The 15197-nt window shown below is 49.1% G+C and overlaps 3 protein-coding genes across 12 annotated transcripts in view; 1 reads left to right on the forward strand and 2 right to left on the reverse strand.

Moving 5' to 3' along the window:
• The first annotated feature begins 282 nt into the window (after window positions 1-282).
• Window positions 283-7412, forward strand: kcnk6 (potassium channel, subfamily K, member 6). The gene is made up of 3 exons (XM_053872970.1): window positions 283-869; window positions 6153-6545; window positions 6618-7412. Exons 1-3 carry the CDS (start codon window positions 407-409, stop codon window positions 6854-6856), a joined length of 1095 nt encoding a protein of 364 aa, XP_053728945.1. The 5' UTR covers window positions 283-406; the 3' UTR covers window positions 6857-7412.
• A 243-nt stretch (window positions 7413-7655) lies between these two features.
• sertad3 (SERTA domain containing 3) lies at window positions 7656-11008 on the reverse strand. 3 transcript variants are annotated; one of them, XM_053872972.1, is made up of 3 exons: window positions 10918-10985; window positions 10666-10820; window positions 7656-9460 (listed from the first exon to the last, which is right to left on the reverse strand). In XM_053872972.1, exon 3 carries the CDS (start codon window positions 9451-9453, stop codon window positions 8596-8598), a length of 858 nt encoding a protein of 285 aa, XP_053728947.1. In that variant the 5' UTR covers window positions 9454-9460; window positions 10666-10820; window positions 10918-10985; the 3' UTR covers window positions 7656-8595. The 3 variants fall into 3 exon arrangements, with proteins under 3 accessions (XP_053728947.1, XP_053728949.1, XP_053728948.1); XM_053872974.1 differs by lacking the exon at window positions 10666-10820 and having other exon boundaries at window positions 10918-11008; XM_053872973.1 differs by lacking the exons at window positions 10666-10820; window positions 10918-10985 and adding an exon at window positions 9989-10456.
• A 1714-nt stretch (window positions 11009-12722) lies between these two features.
• The window catches only part of LOC128763533 (spectrin beta chain, non-erythrocytic 4-like), a 44329-nt gene continuing 41854 nt past the window's right edge, over window positions 12723-15197 (reverse strand). For 4 of the 8 annotated variants that reach the window (XM_053872399.1, XM_053872397.1, XM_053872396.1 and 1 more), the window contains 3 exons: window positions 15027-15197; window positions 14915-14957; window positions 12723-14843 (listed from right to left, as the gene is read on the reverse strand). In XM_053872399.1, coding sequence (XP_053728374.1) covers window positions 14559-14843; window positions 14915-14957; window positions 15027-15197 — 499 coding nt within the window. In that variant the 3' untranslated portion in view covers window positions 12723-14558. Of the gene's footprint in view, window positions 14844-14914; window positions 14958-15026 lie in introns of those variants that run through there. The other 4 variants (XM_053872403.1, XM_053872398.1, XR_008415657.1 and 1 more) reach the window with 3 other exon arrangements.

Consider the following 15197-nt stretch of genomic DNA (forward strand, 5'->3'; position numbering starts at 1 on the left):
TTTCAGAAACGCAGACTGAACGTGAACATTTCTAGACTGAGACAACAAGACGTATCGGTCACCATCTCAGTTAGTGCAGGCTGGTTCACCACGCAGCCGTTTCCCTTGAACAGATGATTCTAATCTCCACTGTTGAGCAACGGTTCTGGGAGCTCTGGCCTCATGATGTGACCTGGAGGGGCCTGCTTTGACACAGCGGGAGGAACAAACAGTGCAGGAGTTGTTGTGTTCCCTCTGTGCTTTAATCGATTTCTGGTTCCCTCCCACTGACTAAAGTTAGTGTCCGTGAATAAATGACTCCGTCATGTGTTCATCCAGTCTCTCAGACTAATAAGAGAGCTACTGATTCACTGGTGAGTGTGTGTGTGTGAGGAAAACAAGTCCAGGAAGTTTGCTCAGCAGCAGGATGCTCTCCTGGACCCCTCCCACGGTGGGAGGGGGGAGGAGGGCTTCAAGTTCAACTAGGACAACCCCTCCAAAGTTCCCACAAGGAGGAGAAGAAGAAAGGGAAAGTGGAGCGTCTCGTCAGCCGGTGCCCGGAGGTGAGGTCGCCATGCTGTCGCTCAGCAAGTCGTGGCTGCTGCTCACGGGCTTCGTCCTCTTCTACGTCATCTACCTGCTGCTGGGCGCCCTGGTCTTCTCCAGCATCGAGCGGCCCGAGGAGGAGAAGCTGCGGCGGGACGTGGAGCTGCTCAAGCAGGGCTTCCTCAACCAGAGCTGCGTGAGCGCCGCCGGCCTCGACCTGTTCCTGGAGAAGGTGCTGCGGGCGCACAAGCGCGGCTTGTCGGTGCTGCGGAACTCGTCGCGCGCCTCCAACTGGGACCTGGCATCCTCCATGTTCTTCGCCAACACGCTGGTCACCACCGTCGGTGAGTCGCTGCCAGACCTCTGCGTGTCGCGTCGCGCTGCCAAGTCGTTTCATTGCTGTTTGGTCTTTGCATTTAGGCGTCGACAAGCTCGTTTGACTTTAAGTTGCTGAGGTAAATAGAAAAACAAAAGTTGCGCAATAAACCCTCGCTGATGACACCGTTCTTTCATCCAACATGTCGTGCTCCTCTCTTTAGTTTCCATGTGAAAGTTCAGCCTGAGGGCCCAGTTCTGTGTGTGTGGTTCGAGTCCGAGGAACCAGAATCAGCTGTTGGGAGTTTGTTATTGGCAGCTGCTGGTGGTTGCCTTCATGAACGGGGTGAGCTGGGAATCCGTCAGAGACGTGGAGTGGACCTACCAGTTTAGAGCGGGTCCGGTCCAGTGTTGCTGCCGGGGACGTGGGGGGCCGGAGCTTCATCGAGTATTAAATCAGTCGGCAATAAGTTCATCAATCAACTGGTCGTGATGTCACGGGAGGAATGTCAAGGCTCCGGCGCCACCACGACCCAAAAGTGTTGGAAGTATGGAACCATTCGACATCAAAGGACAAACAGCTTTCACCCCACATTGTGAGCCATAAAATTGAAGTATAAAGTTTCAAAACCACATCTAACATGACGCAAGTCTTTTACATCATTTTGAAAATTTATATTTTACATATACAGTCAGCCATGTTGCCGTGACCCGACTAGTTGGCTCATTGTTATGGTAGTCGGTACTGTGAATGAGAAGCGCAAAACACTTTTACAAACCTTTGGAACAAATGTACAAATTGTGAAACGCTTACAACATTTCATACAAATTCACAAATGTCTTAAGAGAATATTTTTTTCCTGAGTTTGTAAGTATATTTCCCAGTTTGTAAAGTTTGTAAATTTGACACAACTTTCTGCATTTGGTCGACTCCCAATGGTGACGCCCCGCAATTGGTACAAGTGGAAGATTCCCACAAACACTTCCAGATCACATCCGTATTTTGGTTCCCTCTCTTTCTGTACGATTCTTCGTAAAAATTTGCATACACTGGAAACACAAACTCTGAAAACAAATTTACAAACTCACGTTTGGAAATTACTTTGAAATGCCTTTCACTATAAATCTGTTCCACGAGTTTGTAAATTTGTTTCAAAAGTCTGTAAATGTGTTTTACACTTCTCAGCAACTGTAAGTCAGTGACTAGTCGACTACCTTAATAATGGCTGGTTGCAGCTCTATATTTCACTAGTATTTACAGGGAACCACGGCGCAAACTGACACCAAATGCCTCCACGCTCAGTCATGTGTTCCTGTACCTTGATCTATGATGTTAGTTTTGGCAGATCAGAACGTTTGTAAAATGAAGTTCAGTTTTTTTTTCTTTTTATATTGAGGTCACACTGGCAGTGCTTAAACATTAGTGCCATATAATGCGTGTGTGTGTAAACAGAATAGAGAAAGTAAGACAGGAATGCAAGTCAGCACCTTTGAGCACGTCACGATTGATTGGGCTGAAATTTTCAACATATTTTCTGAACTAAATCAATGGAGACGGTAATGCACATGAAAATGCTGGATATTTTGGAGTTGTATAGAATATGTGAAACTGTCTTTGGCAACATTTGGTTTGTTTATGGCTGTGGAATGCTTAGACAGTTATTTTTAATCACAAACTAGACAGAAAATGACTTGACTCGACTTTAGTGAGAATAATTCCTTTGTATAATGACATGTAGTCATACATTTGAGCCAACGCTTGACTTGACTCCTTAGTGTTGCAGGAGTTCAACAGAATCATTTACAGGAGTGAAGAAATTTCAGAGAAGAGATTTTAATTCAACAAAAATCTGCAGATGGGACTCAACATTTTTGTTTGTTTGGAGTCATGGTGTTCTTCCTCTCAGGTTCAGGTGATTGTGGAGCGTCGGGCAGGTTGACGCCGGTGAGTCTCTCAGCCTCTGGCCCCCTTCTTCTGTTCACAGTGCTGAGGCATATTGGCTCCACTGGCTCATGGCTGGTTCAGGTCGTGTTGGTGTGAAGCTTGGTGGATGAGGACGGGTGCTTCTAAGTTTGGGACAGCTGAAAGTCAGTTTATTAGTGAGTAGGTCACAAACGGACTGGACTTTGATCCCAGACTTCAGTCTGAGAGGTGGTTCTGGTCCTGGACTGTAGTCTGAGAAATGGTTCTGGTCAAGGACTTTGTGAATGTTTCAGTGACATCAGCAAGCGTTTGATGGAGATTCTTCTTTATACTCAGTGATAACTGAATGAACCGTTTCTTTAGCCAAGCTGTTTATTTTCTTGTCTCTACGCGGTGAACTGTTTCCCCGGGAGGAGGCCCTGGGGCAGGTCCAGGTCCAAGCATCGTCATGGCCCGCAGGACTGACTCTTTAGAAACCTTCCATTAAACGGTCACTTCTCTCTTCAGCTGAAACCACAGGTCTTGCTGAGCTCACTTCCTCTTTCGGCGGTATTCAGCGTAAAGCAGAAAACGTCCAGTCAGAGCTGAGCCCTTGTAACAGGCTGCAGTAGTGTCCTGACTGTGGCATTGGTCACAGCTCAAGGTGGTTCAAGGTGGAGCCTCTGTCGGAGGTGATGGTTCAACATGCCTGGGAGGAGAGAACGGGTCTGACTCGCGGAGTAGAGACCATCTAAACTCTTAGAAAGCCTCCCCTGCTCTCCCTTCCTTTAACGGGTGGAGGGGTTCCACCGTGTACTGCTTGGTGCTAAGAGTTTAAGAGTTTTCATGTCGCTGTGAAACTAGTTTACAGTTTTACACACAAAGCTGGAGCCAGTCTGTGCAGCCAGGTGCGTTGATGCTGCTTCACTCAGGATACCGACCTGCGTAATTTCACCTCTCAGCCAGTAGTGGGCGATGACAGGAAGTTAAAACCCTGTGGAAACCACATTGGTTTCTACATAAGACGGAGAACAATGTTTAGAGGTGAAAAGTGAAACAGAATGTTTCTGTTTTTGAGTGAAGTCACGTGGTCCCAAATGTTTTTTGTGGTTTGGATTCATCAGTGACCAGAGGAGCCGGTCCTGCTCTTCTTCTGGGAGGGAACTTGTCGCACTGGACCTTGCTGTCAGTCATGGGGATCACATTTGCTAATTGAATTTCATCGTTGTTCCAGTATTAGAGCCACGTCCTGCTGAGGGGCCGAGTTCAGGAGAGCAGGATGGAACAGCAAACACGGCCTGTCACGCTTCCATCTGCAGCAGGAACTGGCTTTGACTGGCAAACATTAGAAGGATCACGGTTACAGTCACGGTTCGCTACTGCTGCAGCAGAGACTCAGAGCCTTCCAGGTTTGCTCTGAAGCTCTGGAACAATCTGATTTGTGCTGCTGTGTGTAATGTGACTGGCCCATGCTTAAATGCTACCGCTGAAGAACAGTATCGCTGTGACGTATCAGGAGTCACGGATTCTTGTCTCTCTGGTCTTAGATTTGAGACGCCGATCAGCAAATTGGTGAGAAAATCCTTTAGAAAAGATCAATCTTGGTTCCGTCTGGGTCCTAAACACTGCAGGACGACTTGTCCCGGCTTGACTGCTCGAGTCAATGACACCGATCACACCACGTGAAGAAGTCCATGAAGTGCTTGTGCTGCCGCATGTTGATGATGTCACACAATGCCGCCTCGCTTTCTTTTCAAAACTTCTCAACAAAAAAACTAACTTTGTCAATGCAAGGTTTTCTTGGTTGTACTTTTCACCCAAGCAGGGAGTAGCCGAGTGTCTCCCGAGCAGGAAGTAGCCGAGCACTAACACACTAGTAAATACACTAGTACACTAGTAAATACAAATAATAGTCAGCACAGTTGCATTTCTGGACTGGACATGACTCTAGTGTTACTGCAAAGACGCCCACTAAACCTTTGTCCACTTAACTGCATTAAAGTGAAGTGGAACATAGAGCGATGATGTCATCAACACGGGACATATTTCCCACACCATATTCATATTTTTGTTGATAGAAATGTTTGTCATAAAAATGGATGTGAAAACATACAATTTTTTAAGTGTTTACAACACTTCAGACGAGTCACGTGTCCGTCAACTTGTGCGCATCATACGCCGACAGGCTGACCAATCGCTAAGATAGTCTGTGAAGAGTCGACTATTGAAATAGTCAGTAGTCTTGGCCATATTTAAAAGTGTTGTCCACACACTGCTGTTGCCAATTCACTGCACATGTGCTTCAACACTAGTACACAGTACACGGCTACGTGTCTCAACACTCAGCTGGTAATGAAATCCCCTGACCCCAGGAAGCTGTAGCGTGGACGCTGGTCAGGACAGCCGCCTCATCACCATGACCACCTCATGGTTGATGGTCAGACCACACGCGAGCCCTCGCTCAGATTCTGGAGCAGTGATGTCGTGGGCTCCATGTTTCTGGTGTGGCCGGAGAGTTGAACCGGGGACCATGCTCGTGGGCAGCAGGTCAACTCTTCTGTCGCAAGTGTGTGAAGGGTCGCTGAGCTCAGTCACCTCGGACTCTTGGCACCTTGGTGTCAGAGCCTCACCCTCTACTAGGCAGCACCGGAGCCTGAAGGTCTCTGACTCGAGACTCAGGAGCCAAGCTTGAGAAGCAAATGCAGGTCAAATGTTCTACGATGCCGTGACTCAAGTGCTGAATCTCAAAACTGGATTTACCCAACTGCGAGTTATCTCTGCGGTTCTACCGCGTCTTGGTCAATAAGTTGCTCAAGGCTTCTGCAGGTTTCAGACCAACGTCCACAGCCGTCTGCTGCTCTCTGAGACCAGTCAATGCTGAGGAGCCTCCACTGCTGCTACAGTTAGCATGTCGAGGTCACATGTTTGAACATCTGACAGCGTGAAGTGACGCGACATGCATCTGCAGCAGATCCTCGGAACCATGACTCAGCAGTCACGACTTTATCTGAGTCCAATTCTGGCTTTATCTCTCAAGTGTTTCTTTTGTTATCAAGGCCTGGAAAATCAGTCCCGAAAGCCCCAGGCCTGTGGGACTGGTGTTTCTGACGTGAGACTTCCAGAGGTCCACGTTGCTGGGGTCCTGGTGTCAGAGGTGCAGGAGAGCGTCAGCAGAGGAGATGTTGATGGAGCGAGATGGTTGTTTTACTTCAAATCAACAATTCAAAACAATAAGCTGTGGCAGCTGGGAAGGCGTGGCCTGAGTTGTCCATGGTGGTTCTGAGGTCCAGGATGGTGAGACTGGAGAAGATCTGATGTTTGTCAAGGAGGAGAGGACTGAGCCTTCTGGACCCCGCTGGAAAGTTGTAAAGCTTACAACGACCTGCAGTAACGTCTGTTTTCTCACCAGGTTACGGCCACATCGTCCCCCTGACCAACGGCGGGAAGATCTTCTCCATCGTCTACGCCCTGATCGGCGTCCCCTTCACCATGCTGGTCCTGACGGCCTGCGTCCAGAGACTCATGTATCCCCTGGTCTACGTCCCGGTCAGCCTGCTGCACCGTTCCGGTCTAGAGCCGCGCCCGGCCACCGTGGTCCACTTCACGCTGCTGCTCCTGGTGCTGGTGCTGTGTTTCTTCTTGGCCCCAGCGGCCATCTTCAGCATCCTGGAGCGCTCCTGGTCTTTCCTGGATGGAGTCTACTTCTGCTTCATCTCGCTGTGCACCATCGGGCTGGGAGACTTCGTCCCCACCATCCAGCCGGGTCAGAGGTTCAAGGCTCTGTACCAAGTTGGCGTCATGGGTGAGTGGTAGTGAGCTATGGTGTCTCATGACCTGGCGTGACCCCTCTCTCCCCCCTCACCTTCTCCTCCAGTCTACCTCTTCACAGGTCTGATGATGATGTACCTGCTGCTCAGAACCTTCCACATGCTGGCCGACCTGCACGGACTCACCACCTACCTGCAGCTGCCGCGCTGCGACGACTCGGACCAGGACGAGGAGCACACACCCATCATGGAGGCCCAGAAGCCGGACCTCAGCGCAGAGAAGTCGGCCAGCAGACCCCTGGACCCAGGCTCGCAGCCCACTTATAACACCATCAACAAGGGCTGAGCCCGGACTCTGGACCCCCCTCCGCTGGGCTGAATCACAAGCCTCTTTATCTCACATCCGGTGAAGGACGCGGACACACAGGAGCATTTTCACTTTCCGTCACCGGTCTGTGACCCAACAGCGGCGCCGGTTCGGACAGTTTGACCAGTTCAGACGAGTCTTTCTTGGAGCAGCGAGACTCTGATCCGTCCTCCAGATCCACACTGACCATCATTCTTCTCACACCTGGAACCTGAGACACCACTCACTTTTGGGGGTTGACAGATCGAGGGAGTCTTCGGAGCTGCTGGAGGAACCAAAGGTCAAACCATCTCAGAGTCCAAAATGGAGGGTCAAATATCTGAGAGTTGTTTTCTAGATTTTTTTTTTCTCTGACATGACAGAGCGGGTTGTTGAATCTAAACACACTTGCTGTCATTTGATAAACTTGACCCAGAATATTGTGGGGGGGGGTCATAGGTCATCCGCCCTCTTGTGTCATCACTCGAGATGCACTTTAATATTTCTGCAACTGAAGCATTTTGTCCTGATTATTGTTAATAAAATGTATATTTCATCTAGATTTTATTTAGCGTCACGAGCAGAAGGAAGGCCAGAACATTATGACCAGCTGCTCACACATTAAGTTTTCAAATCCCTGATCAGTCCAGTGTCTATTTAGGAGAAACAGAAACAGCGCCCCCTGCTGTCCATAAGTTCCCACTACGTCCCAACAATAGCTTGATTTTTATGTCGGAATAAAGAGATTCGTCAAGTTTTCACATTTTATTACAGTTTGACAAACATCTGTCATCTTCAAAAAAGGTAAAAAAAAAAAGGGTTTGACAACAGCTCAGTGAAAAAAACATTTAAACGTCAAATTGATTGAAAACTGCTTTTATAAATATTCAACAGACATCTGCGGACGTTTAAAACATTTTAAATAGGGTCCAGCTGGAGCGACGTGACGGGAAAAAAAGGTCACTGCAGAGGAGCACTGCAAAAATACATCTGTACAAAAAAAGAACTATATACAAACAGAAGAGGACCTGTACGAGGAGAGTCCTGCTGTGATCGTCTGTAACTTTCCCTCTGAAAGTTTTGGTTGGGATCTGATCCCAAAATGGCAGTTCGTCATTTAGTCTTCTCGTCAGAGAAGAAAAAATATAAAGACTTAAAGTCTTCATCGCGTCTCTCTAGCACCACCTACTGCATATTCTCTGCCGCTCAGAACTTGAGAATTCAAACAGCTGACTGAGAACTCCAGCCGACAACAAAAGGACACACAAAACCCTGTTCAGTCGTGCAGCGGCCGTTGGATCGCTTCCTTCATTGGAACGTAAACCTCACGAGGCGAGACTTGGGATGTAGGTCGGGCAGAGACCGTCTGTGGGAGAAAAGCACCCGCACCTCCACCAGGTAGATATCGTGCAAAACGAGGACATCGGTGACACAAAACCCTGACGTCATGAGCGTAACGCTGCAGGACGCTGGTACGACTCCCTGACAGACTCCGGGTCTCTGTAACGTTAGTGATTCAACCATTGTAGCAACAGTTTCGGACAGTGTAAACAATACTGCATTGATGTATTTGAGTCCCACAGTTGACGCGGCTGTGCAGGGCGACCGTGGGACGTTTGAAATGACTCGACGGTCTCACCGCGCAGCAGTAAAAAACAGGCAGACAGGCTCGGGCGCGGAAGTCTCTTCACCACATTAAAATAGTCTAAATAGTCTTTAAAATGTGCAGTTCAGTTTCATCAAGACTCCACCAGAATCTCCATCAGGTGGTCCAGATCCAGCGCCTCCCTCAGAGGACTCTGGCCCGAGAAGGACGGCGGCGCAGAGAAGGACGGGGAGGAGAACGACGGTGACGCAAAGGAGGAGAAGGACGGAAGGCACTTGGTGGGCTGGGAAGAAGCTGGGAACGTGGGAAGGTACATGAGGAGGTCGTCTCCCGAGCTGCTGCCCCTCAAACCCAAAACCCCCATGTCTCTCTCCAGCAGGGACGTGTCGATGTCCTGGAACAGATCCTCCATGGTAACATCGTGGAGGTAGCTAGACTTCAGCGCCTCCACGCTGGTCTCCTCCTCACGATCCCAAGTCCCGTTAAGCCTCATGCCATATTTGATCTCTGGAGGCAGCTCCAGGTTCTCCAAAGACCTCAGGGGGGTTCGTGGAGCAGCAGAGGGCTCGGTGCTACACTCCAGTGCAGTGATGATGGAAGAGATGGCGGCCGTGATGGACAGGTCCGGATCGCTGGACATGGACTCCCAGTCTTCTTCAGGCTCAGTGGTGGGGCAGCTGGCTGCAGAGCCTGAGTGGGCCGCTCCGGTCTGATGCTCCCAAGCCGGCGCCCCTGAAGGTGTTCCAGCCTGGTCGAGTTCAGCCAGGACCGGCACGTCCTGCGAGCTGCAGGGCTCCATGCTGACCTGTCTCAGGGTGTTGGCAATGAGCACCGACCGCCGCAGGCTGGGCTCGGGCAGCTCCTGGCTCTGCTGGTACTTGTTCAGGGACACGGAGAAGATGAACTGCCGCTGGTTCTCCAACGAGGCGCAGCGTTCCATGTCCTCCAGCTCGTCCTGAGGGAGCTTGCGCTTCTGTCCCTTCATGATCATCGTGAGCCTGTGAAGACAGAATGTGGATTTAGAACCATCGAAACTTCACAAAGCCACTTTTGACTCACAAACATAATACATTCTAGACAACTGCAGGACAGATACACTATTAGCATGCACCAAATATTCAATAATACGTTTTTAATTGAGCTTACGATGTATAGGGGTGTTTAAGGATCCTTAAACGCACCAAAAGAAGGTAAATGTCTCGATTATAGTGTAATTTATCAGTAAGAGTATGGCCGAAACGTGCCGTTGCTCCATCAGCTTCGCCTTTAAAACGTCAGCACATTCAACAAAACAACTCGGTCAATGCTCGAACAGAGGAGTTCGCTGAAGCTAACACGCTAGTCAGTTAGCATTGGGGGTGGGGGAGAACAGTTTCACGAAGAGGAAACAATTCCACCGTCGTGACTCAAACGAAGAGATCCACTAACGACTAAAACTCCCAGACGTGGACTTTAAAAGCAGAGCGAAGTCATTCAAAAGCGATGGAATCTAAAGTTTTCCTGTTGGAGAGAGTGTCGGAACCCACCTGTGGAGTCACTCGGCTAACTTGGATCCACCCGAAATAAACTCTTCGAAACGTCTGCTGTTCCCGTGCACGGTTACGACCGTCGACGGATGGATGCCGGATGGTCATAAAACTAAGATTTCCAGGCAATAAAAATGCCACTCGCCCTGCCGGGATGGGACTCGAACTCTCCGTCTCCCGCCTGTGATTTAATTTGGTCGCCAAAAGCGAAGGGGGTTGGGCTAGAGCGCGGGGGCTTATGGGTAATGCCGTTTTTATGTAGCATGCACTCGCACGAACAGTCACCTAAACCGGGTCCTTACGTGGCAACAAAACTTCTGAAACGATTGCCACACACAGAATAGAATGGTTTCATGGTATGAGGTCTAACTGGTGACGCGAATTGTATCTTTATTTCACTTCAGCGTTATAAATCGAGCATTTAGCAGTTAGCATTAGCCGCATTCATGAGGGTGACATCACCAAAAGACTAGCCCCGCCCCCCACTTTCTGACGAAAGTACTAACTAAAATGAAACCGACAACTAAATTACTCCAAACTAACGTCAACACAGTCTTTTAGAAGCCCATAATCTCACCAGGAACACGTCGGATAAATTAAAAATGATGTCCATTTCAGGCCCGGGGCACATGGACCCGTCTATATATCAGTAAAAACGTAATTTAAAAGCGTTTTACCGGATCAGCGAGCAGGACCACGGTTAGTTTCCACTCATGTCGGCCCCAGAAGATCGCGTTTTCCTCACACACCCGGAGAAACTGGGCGACTCTGGAGATACCGGTCGGTCAAGGGGCAGGGGGGCAACTTTTGGTATTCGACCAATTCGAAACCACTTCCGGTGGACAATTTCAAATTAAGTCAGAAGATCGAACACGGATGTCAAAATAAAGCAAGCCTGTATAGATTCACGTCTTTCCTCTATTACTTACGTATTGTTGTTCTTCTAATGATATCACAAGCGGACATAACTCAAAGTGCCTGGTTCCTTCAAGCGTCCTTCAGCAAACAGCTACATCAAAGTGCTCTCGCGCAGCCTCTGATGCGTGACGTCACAAACCCTCGTCTGCGAGATCAGAGCTCCCGCGTTCACGAGCTTCAACTTTGTAGCTCATTCTTCAGTTGATTTATATTGTCTTTATTCATGGAACTGGAGATTTGAAGGAAGAACTTCACAGTAACTCCACAGATTTGTGCTGGTAAATAGTTTTCATGGAACAAAAGACTAACAGACACATTATTGAGCAGAGAAGCAACTTTGATATCCTACAAATTTGAGAATTTGGAGCATTTCAAGAGGAAACATATATAGTTTTATTAATACTTAACACGTATTGTTGTACTTTTGATGATATGAGAAATGCGTGAGAAATTGCACACTTTTATTTTGAAGGTTGGCTCAAGTACGTTAATTTGAATTATACTCGCGACAACAATCGCATTTTAGTAGCCATTTAATATTTTATTGTACACGCTAACGCCAGGAGCGATCACTACAGGGACAGCGCGCGCACAAATAGACTGCACTTTATTGAAGACTGCGCCCTCCTCGGATCAGTCTGAAAACAACACCGAACTTGTTTCAGTCAGTTCGATTTAACCAGAGAAGTTAATTTCTCTAAGTCGGGCATGTTTCAGGCGGATGATCGCAACAGATCGGTTATCCTGTTCGCTCTGGCTTTCAGCTCCTCCACCTTCTCCTCCAAGGAAGCGTTCCTCCCACTGCAGTCCTGCTCCCTCTTCTGAATCAGAAGTTCCAGCTGTCTCTCTGAGCTCCACAGGGCCTCACGGAGGTTCCGGATCTCTCGCTGGAGCAGCGCCACCAGTTCCAGTGATGAAGGTCTTTCCTTCTGAACATCCACCTGCATGTTCTCATATTTTCTCCTGATCTTTTCATTCAGAGCCTTTTGAACAGCAAGGTGCTTTACCAGAGTCTCCACCTGGCAGCGGAGCACATGGTTCTCCAGCCTATGCCTCACTGCCCGCTCTCCAATATCAAACTGAAAGCTCAAGTACATGCGAGTGCGCTCCAGCTCCTTCATCCGCAGCACCTTCTCCATCTGGGCTCTCCTGGGGGCATCATTGAGTCTCTTGTGCTCATGGACCTGCACCTCCATTAGCTCTCGGTGTATTGCTGCTTCCCAGCTCGCTCTCACTCTCCCCGTCTCTCCTGGTGTGGAACGTCTAGTATGAAGTTCCTCGATTATTGCTGCCTGCTCAACTCCTTTAAAGTACCCTTGTGTCACTGACCCAGATGTTCCATTGGGTGCTTGAAACACGAGGCTGGACTACGACCAGGCTCCTCCTTCAGATGATTCTCCGGCCTCAGCAGTCTTTTCCTCACAGTCCCAATTCCTCTCTGGAGCTGAGCTTCCAGACCACCACCTTCCACCAACTTGCTCTCAAGAGCTGCTCCGCCACACTCACTTTGAAACTTCTGCAACTTGTCTTGATTTCAAGTAGACTCCTTGAAATGTCCGTGAGCAGAGCGCCACATCAGAGTGCGGCACCCAGACGTGCACGCAGCCTTTGATGGATGATGTCACAAACCCTCTTCTGAGACATTAGAGGTCCAGCCTTCCTGAGCTTCAACACTGTGGCACTACCACCTCTAGTTCATTCTTCAATTGATTTACATTGTTTTCATTCATGTAACTGGAGATTTGAAAAAAGAACTGTCACCTGATTTGTGCCGGGAAAATTGTTTTCATGGAACAAAAGACCAAGTGCTCCATCATTGAAAGACCAAAGGTTTTTTTTATTTGTCATTCCACCTGGGCTGATGTGAACCACGCAGGGGGCGCCAGGGAACCTGCTCGGACGTGGTTTCCCTGCACGCTGTGTCCTGCATGTGTCCATCAGTGATGAGAGGACTGCACACATCCCACTCTGCCACCTTGTGTCCAACATGCACGTAAATGATTGCATTGTTTCGGCATTCACACCTCCACCGTGTTGACATTAAAGAAATATAAAGCTCTTGAGGGACGATGGAGGACCAGCGTGTAGTGTTCAACATACGTGGGGATTCATGGGGTCCAGCTTCAGACCTCTTCTGAATCACTCCACTCAAGAGGATCTGCAGCTACACATGGGACGCAGTTGGATTGTTATGAAGATTGTGGAACTAAAAATATGAATCGATCATGATATTACTCAGTTCAGAGCTAAGATCTTTGTAAAAGAATGTCTTGCACTTGTTCTCAAGAGAGTGGGGACTCAGTTTTGCAGATGAGGGCCACTTCAGCTGAACTCCACACACTGGTCCTTCAGGAGAACGGCTCAAGAGAGAATTTTAAATCCAGAAATCTGCACTATCGCTTCATCAACTCTTCATTCTTCCGCAGAAGATTCTTCATTCAGAAGGTGAACTTGAGCGTTTCTCCTTCAGTTGCAGCAGAACCTGCAGGTCGTGTGCTGCCCTGCGCTGGTACTTGCCACTGCAGACAGGCAGTCACAATTGCAATGGCTTTCAAACATGACGTTGTGTGTTTTAAATGAGACCAGATGTTTCACTTGTGACAGCTCGTACGAAGGACGGAGGAAGATTTCAAGTCACAAGGATGGAACTTGAGATTAGAAACTCCTGGTGCCCGGAACACTGGAAGAGTCTGCAGGTGGTGTATGGCTTCGTGGCGAGGCTACAGAAAGCAATGTGCGGTTGACAGAAATACCTTGAGACATCACTCCAAGCAGAAACATGCAGCCTGACATTTTTGGAGTTCTGCTCCGTCTTGCATCCCGTCAGCTGATCCCGCCTTTGATTCTGAACCCGCCTTTTCAGCGATGGTGCCTGGAAGACTGAGCACACGTTTCACCTCCCACTAACAGAAATAACCTGAGAGCTATGGGACCCTGCAAGCAGAGAGCAACACACATGCACGCACACTCTCACACACACACACACCAGAGGTTTAAAAAGTCTATCAAAAATGATTCTGAAGGGGAAAACGCTGTGCTTCGGAGCAGAACAATAACAGTGATGAGAACTGTTAGCGTGAATATGTCACCCTTTCCAAGGCTTCTGTAGCATTTCTCCGCTCTGGTTTTCCCACCAACTGTCTCTCTCGTACCATTTTTATGTTACATCAATCATGTACTACGTTAAATATACTTGTTTAATTTCCGCTCCAGATTCAGCCCTCAGAAGCGGTCGTCTCTACCATGGTGATTCTGGAGGATAAACATGGGCAGAGGAAGCCAACGAAAAGGTGGAGAGGTTTTTGGCATAGCGTCTTCAGCCTGCGGAGGATCTATGAGACAAGAGTGAAGAATGTTCTGACGATAAAGACGACAAACTGAAACACACCAAGCCCGTCTGGTAGAAACAAAGGTACATGAGCTACGTTGATCGCCCTACAGCCGAGGAGCGGGGACTCCTGCGTTCACGCCGCGCCCTTTGCTGTTCTCAGAGCAGTCACAAGGAGGCGCAGAGGAAGAGAGCTCCAAGGTCTGAACCTCAGTCCGTCCACACTCAGCCACTTGCAGGTGGAGACGGAGAGCCGGAGGAAGGGGGCTTCCAGTCCGCGACCCCTCCGCTCCAGTGTTCAAACACACCCCGCCAGGCGGCGGTTCACTTTTTCTTCGACTTCTCCGTCCTCTTTCCTTCTGACTTGCCGGATTTCTCAGACCTCTCGCCTCGGTCTCGCTCCTTCTCCCGCTCTTTGTCCTTCCCCTTCTCCGCCGGCTCGATCCGGTCCGAGCCCCTTCCGCCGGAGCGGTTGTCCGCCTTGCTGCCGTCTCTCCGCGTGCCCTCGTCGGTGGATGAGGTAGTGGGTTGTGGTTGGCCCCATTTGGCAATCTCCTCGTGCTCTGAGATACTGGCGCTGATGTTGGTCACCCACGTCTTCAGGTCGTCCTGCGGTGAAGGGGAGTCACACTTTTACCTTCCTGCTCACATCATGTAAAAGCCGCACACCTGAAACTCACCTCATCCTTCGCGTGGAAGAGGAACTCGCTGCCATCCTTCGTCCTGTGGGGGGCGCAATACAGTCATCACGTACGAACAACTACAAGACATGCAGCGGACATCCACACCCACTTGAGTGTGAAGACATTCTTCTTCTTCTTGTAGCCGTTGGTGATGTCACAGTGGCAGTGGGACAGGTTCAGCAGCGGCTCGTTGTTGTACGGAGCCGTGATGTTCTTGGCGTCCTTGTAGAAGCCCAGCTCTCCTTTGTTCAACACGCAGTACAGGTTGACCCAAGACCTG

This window comes from Synchiropus splendidus, chromosome 8, assembly GCF_027744825.2.
Source record: "Synchiropus splendidus isolate RoL2022-P1 chromosome 8, RoL_Sspl_1.0, whole genome shotgun sequence".
In the NCBI taxonomy this organism is placed as follows: Eukaryota; Metazoa; Chordata; class Actinopteri; order Syngnathiformes; family Callionymidae; genus Synchiropus; species Synchiropus splendidus.

Coding starts and splice junctions, on each gene's coding strand:
- kcnk6 (XM_053872970.1), top strand. CDS start 407: ATGCTCTCCTGGACCCCTCCCACGGTGGGAGGGGGGAGGAGGGCTTCA. Junction 870..6,152: donor CACGCTGGTCACCACCGTCG/GTGAGTCGCTGC, acceptor TTTTCTCACCAG/GTTACGGCCACATCGTCCCC. Junction 6,546..6,617: donor GTACCAAGTTGGCGTCATGG/GTGAGTGGTAGT, acceptor CTTCTCCTCCAG/TCTACCTCTTCACAGGTCTG.
- sertad3 (XM_053872974.1), bottom strand. CDS start 9,453: ATGATCATGAAGGGACAGAAGCGCAAGCTCCCTCAGGACGAGCTGGAG.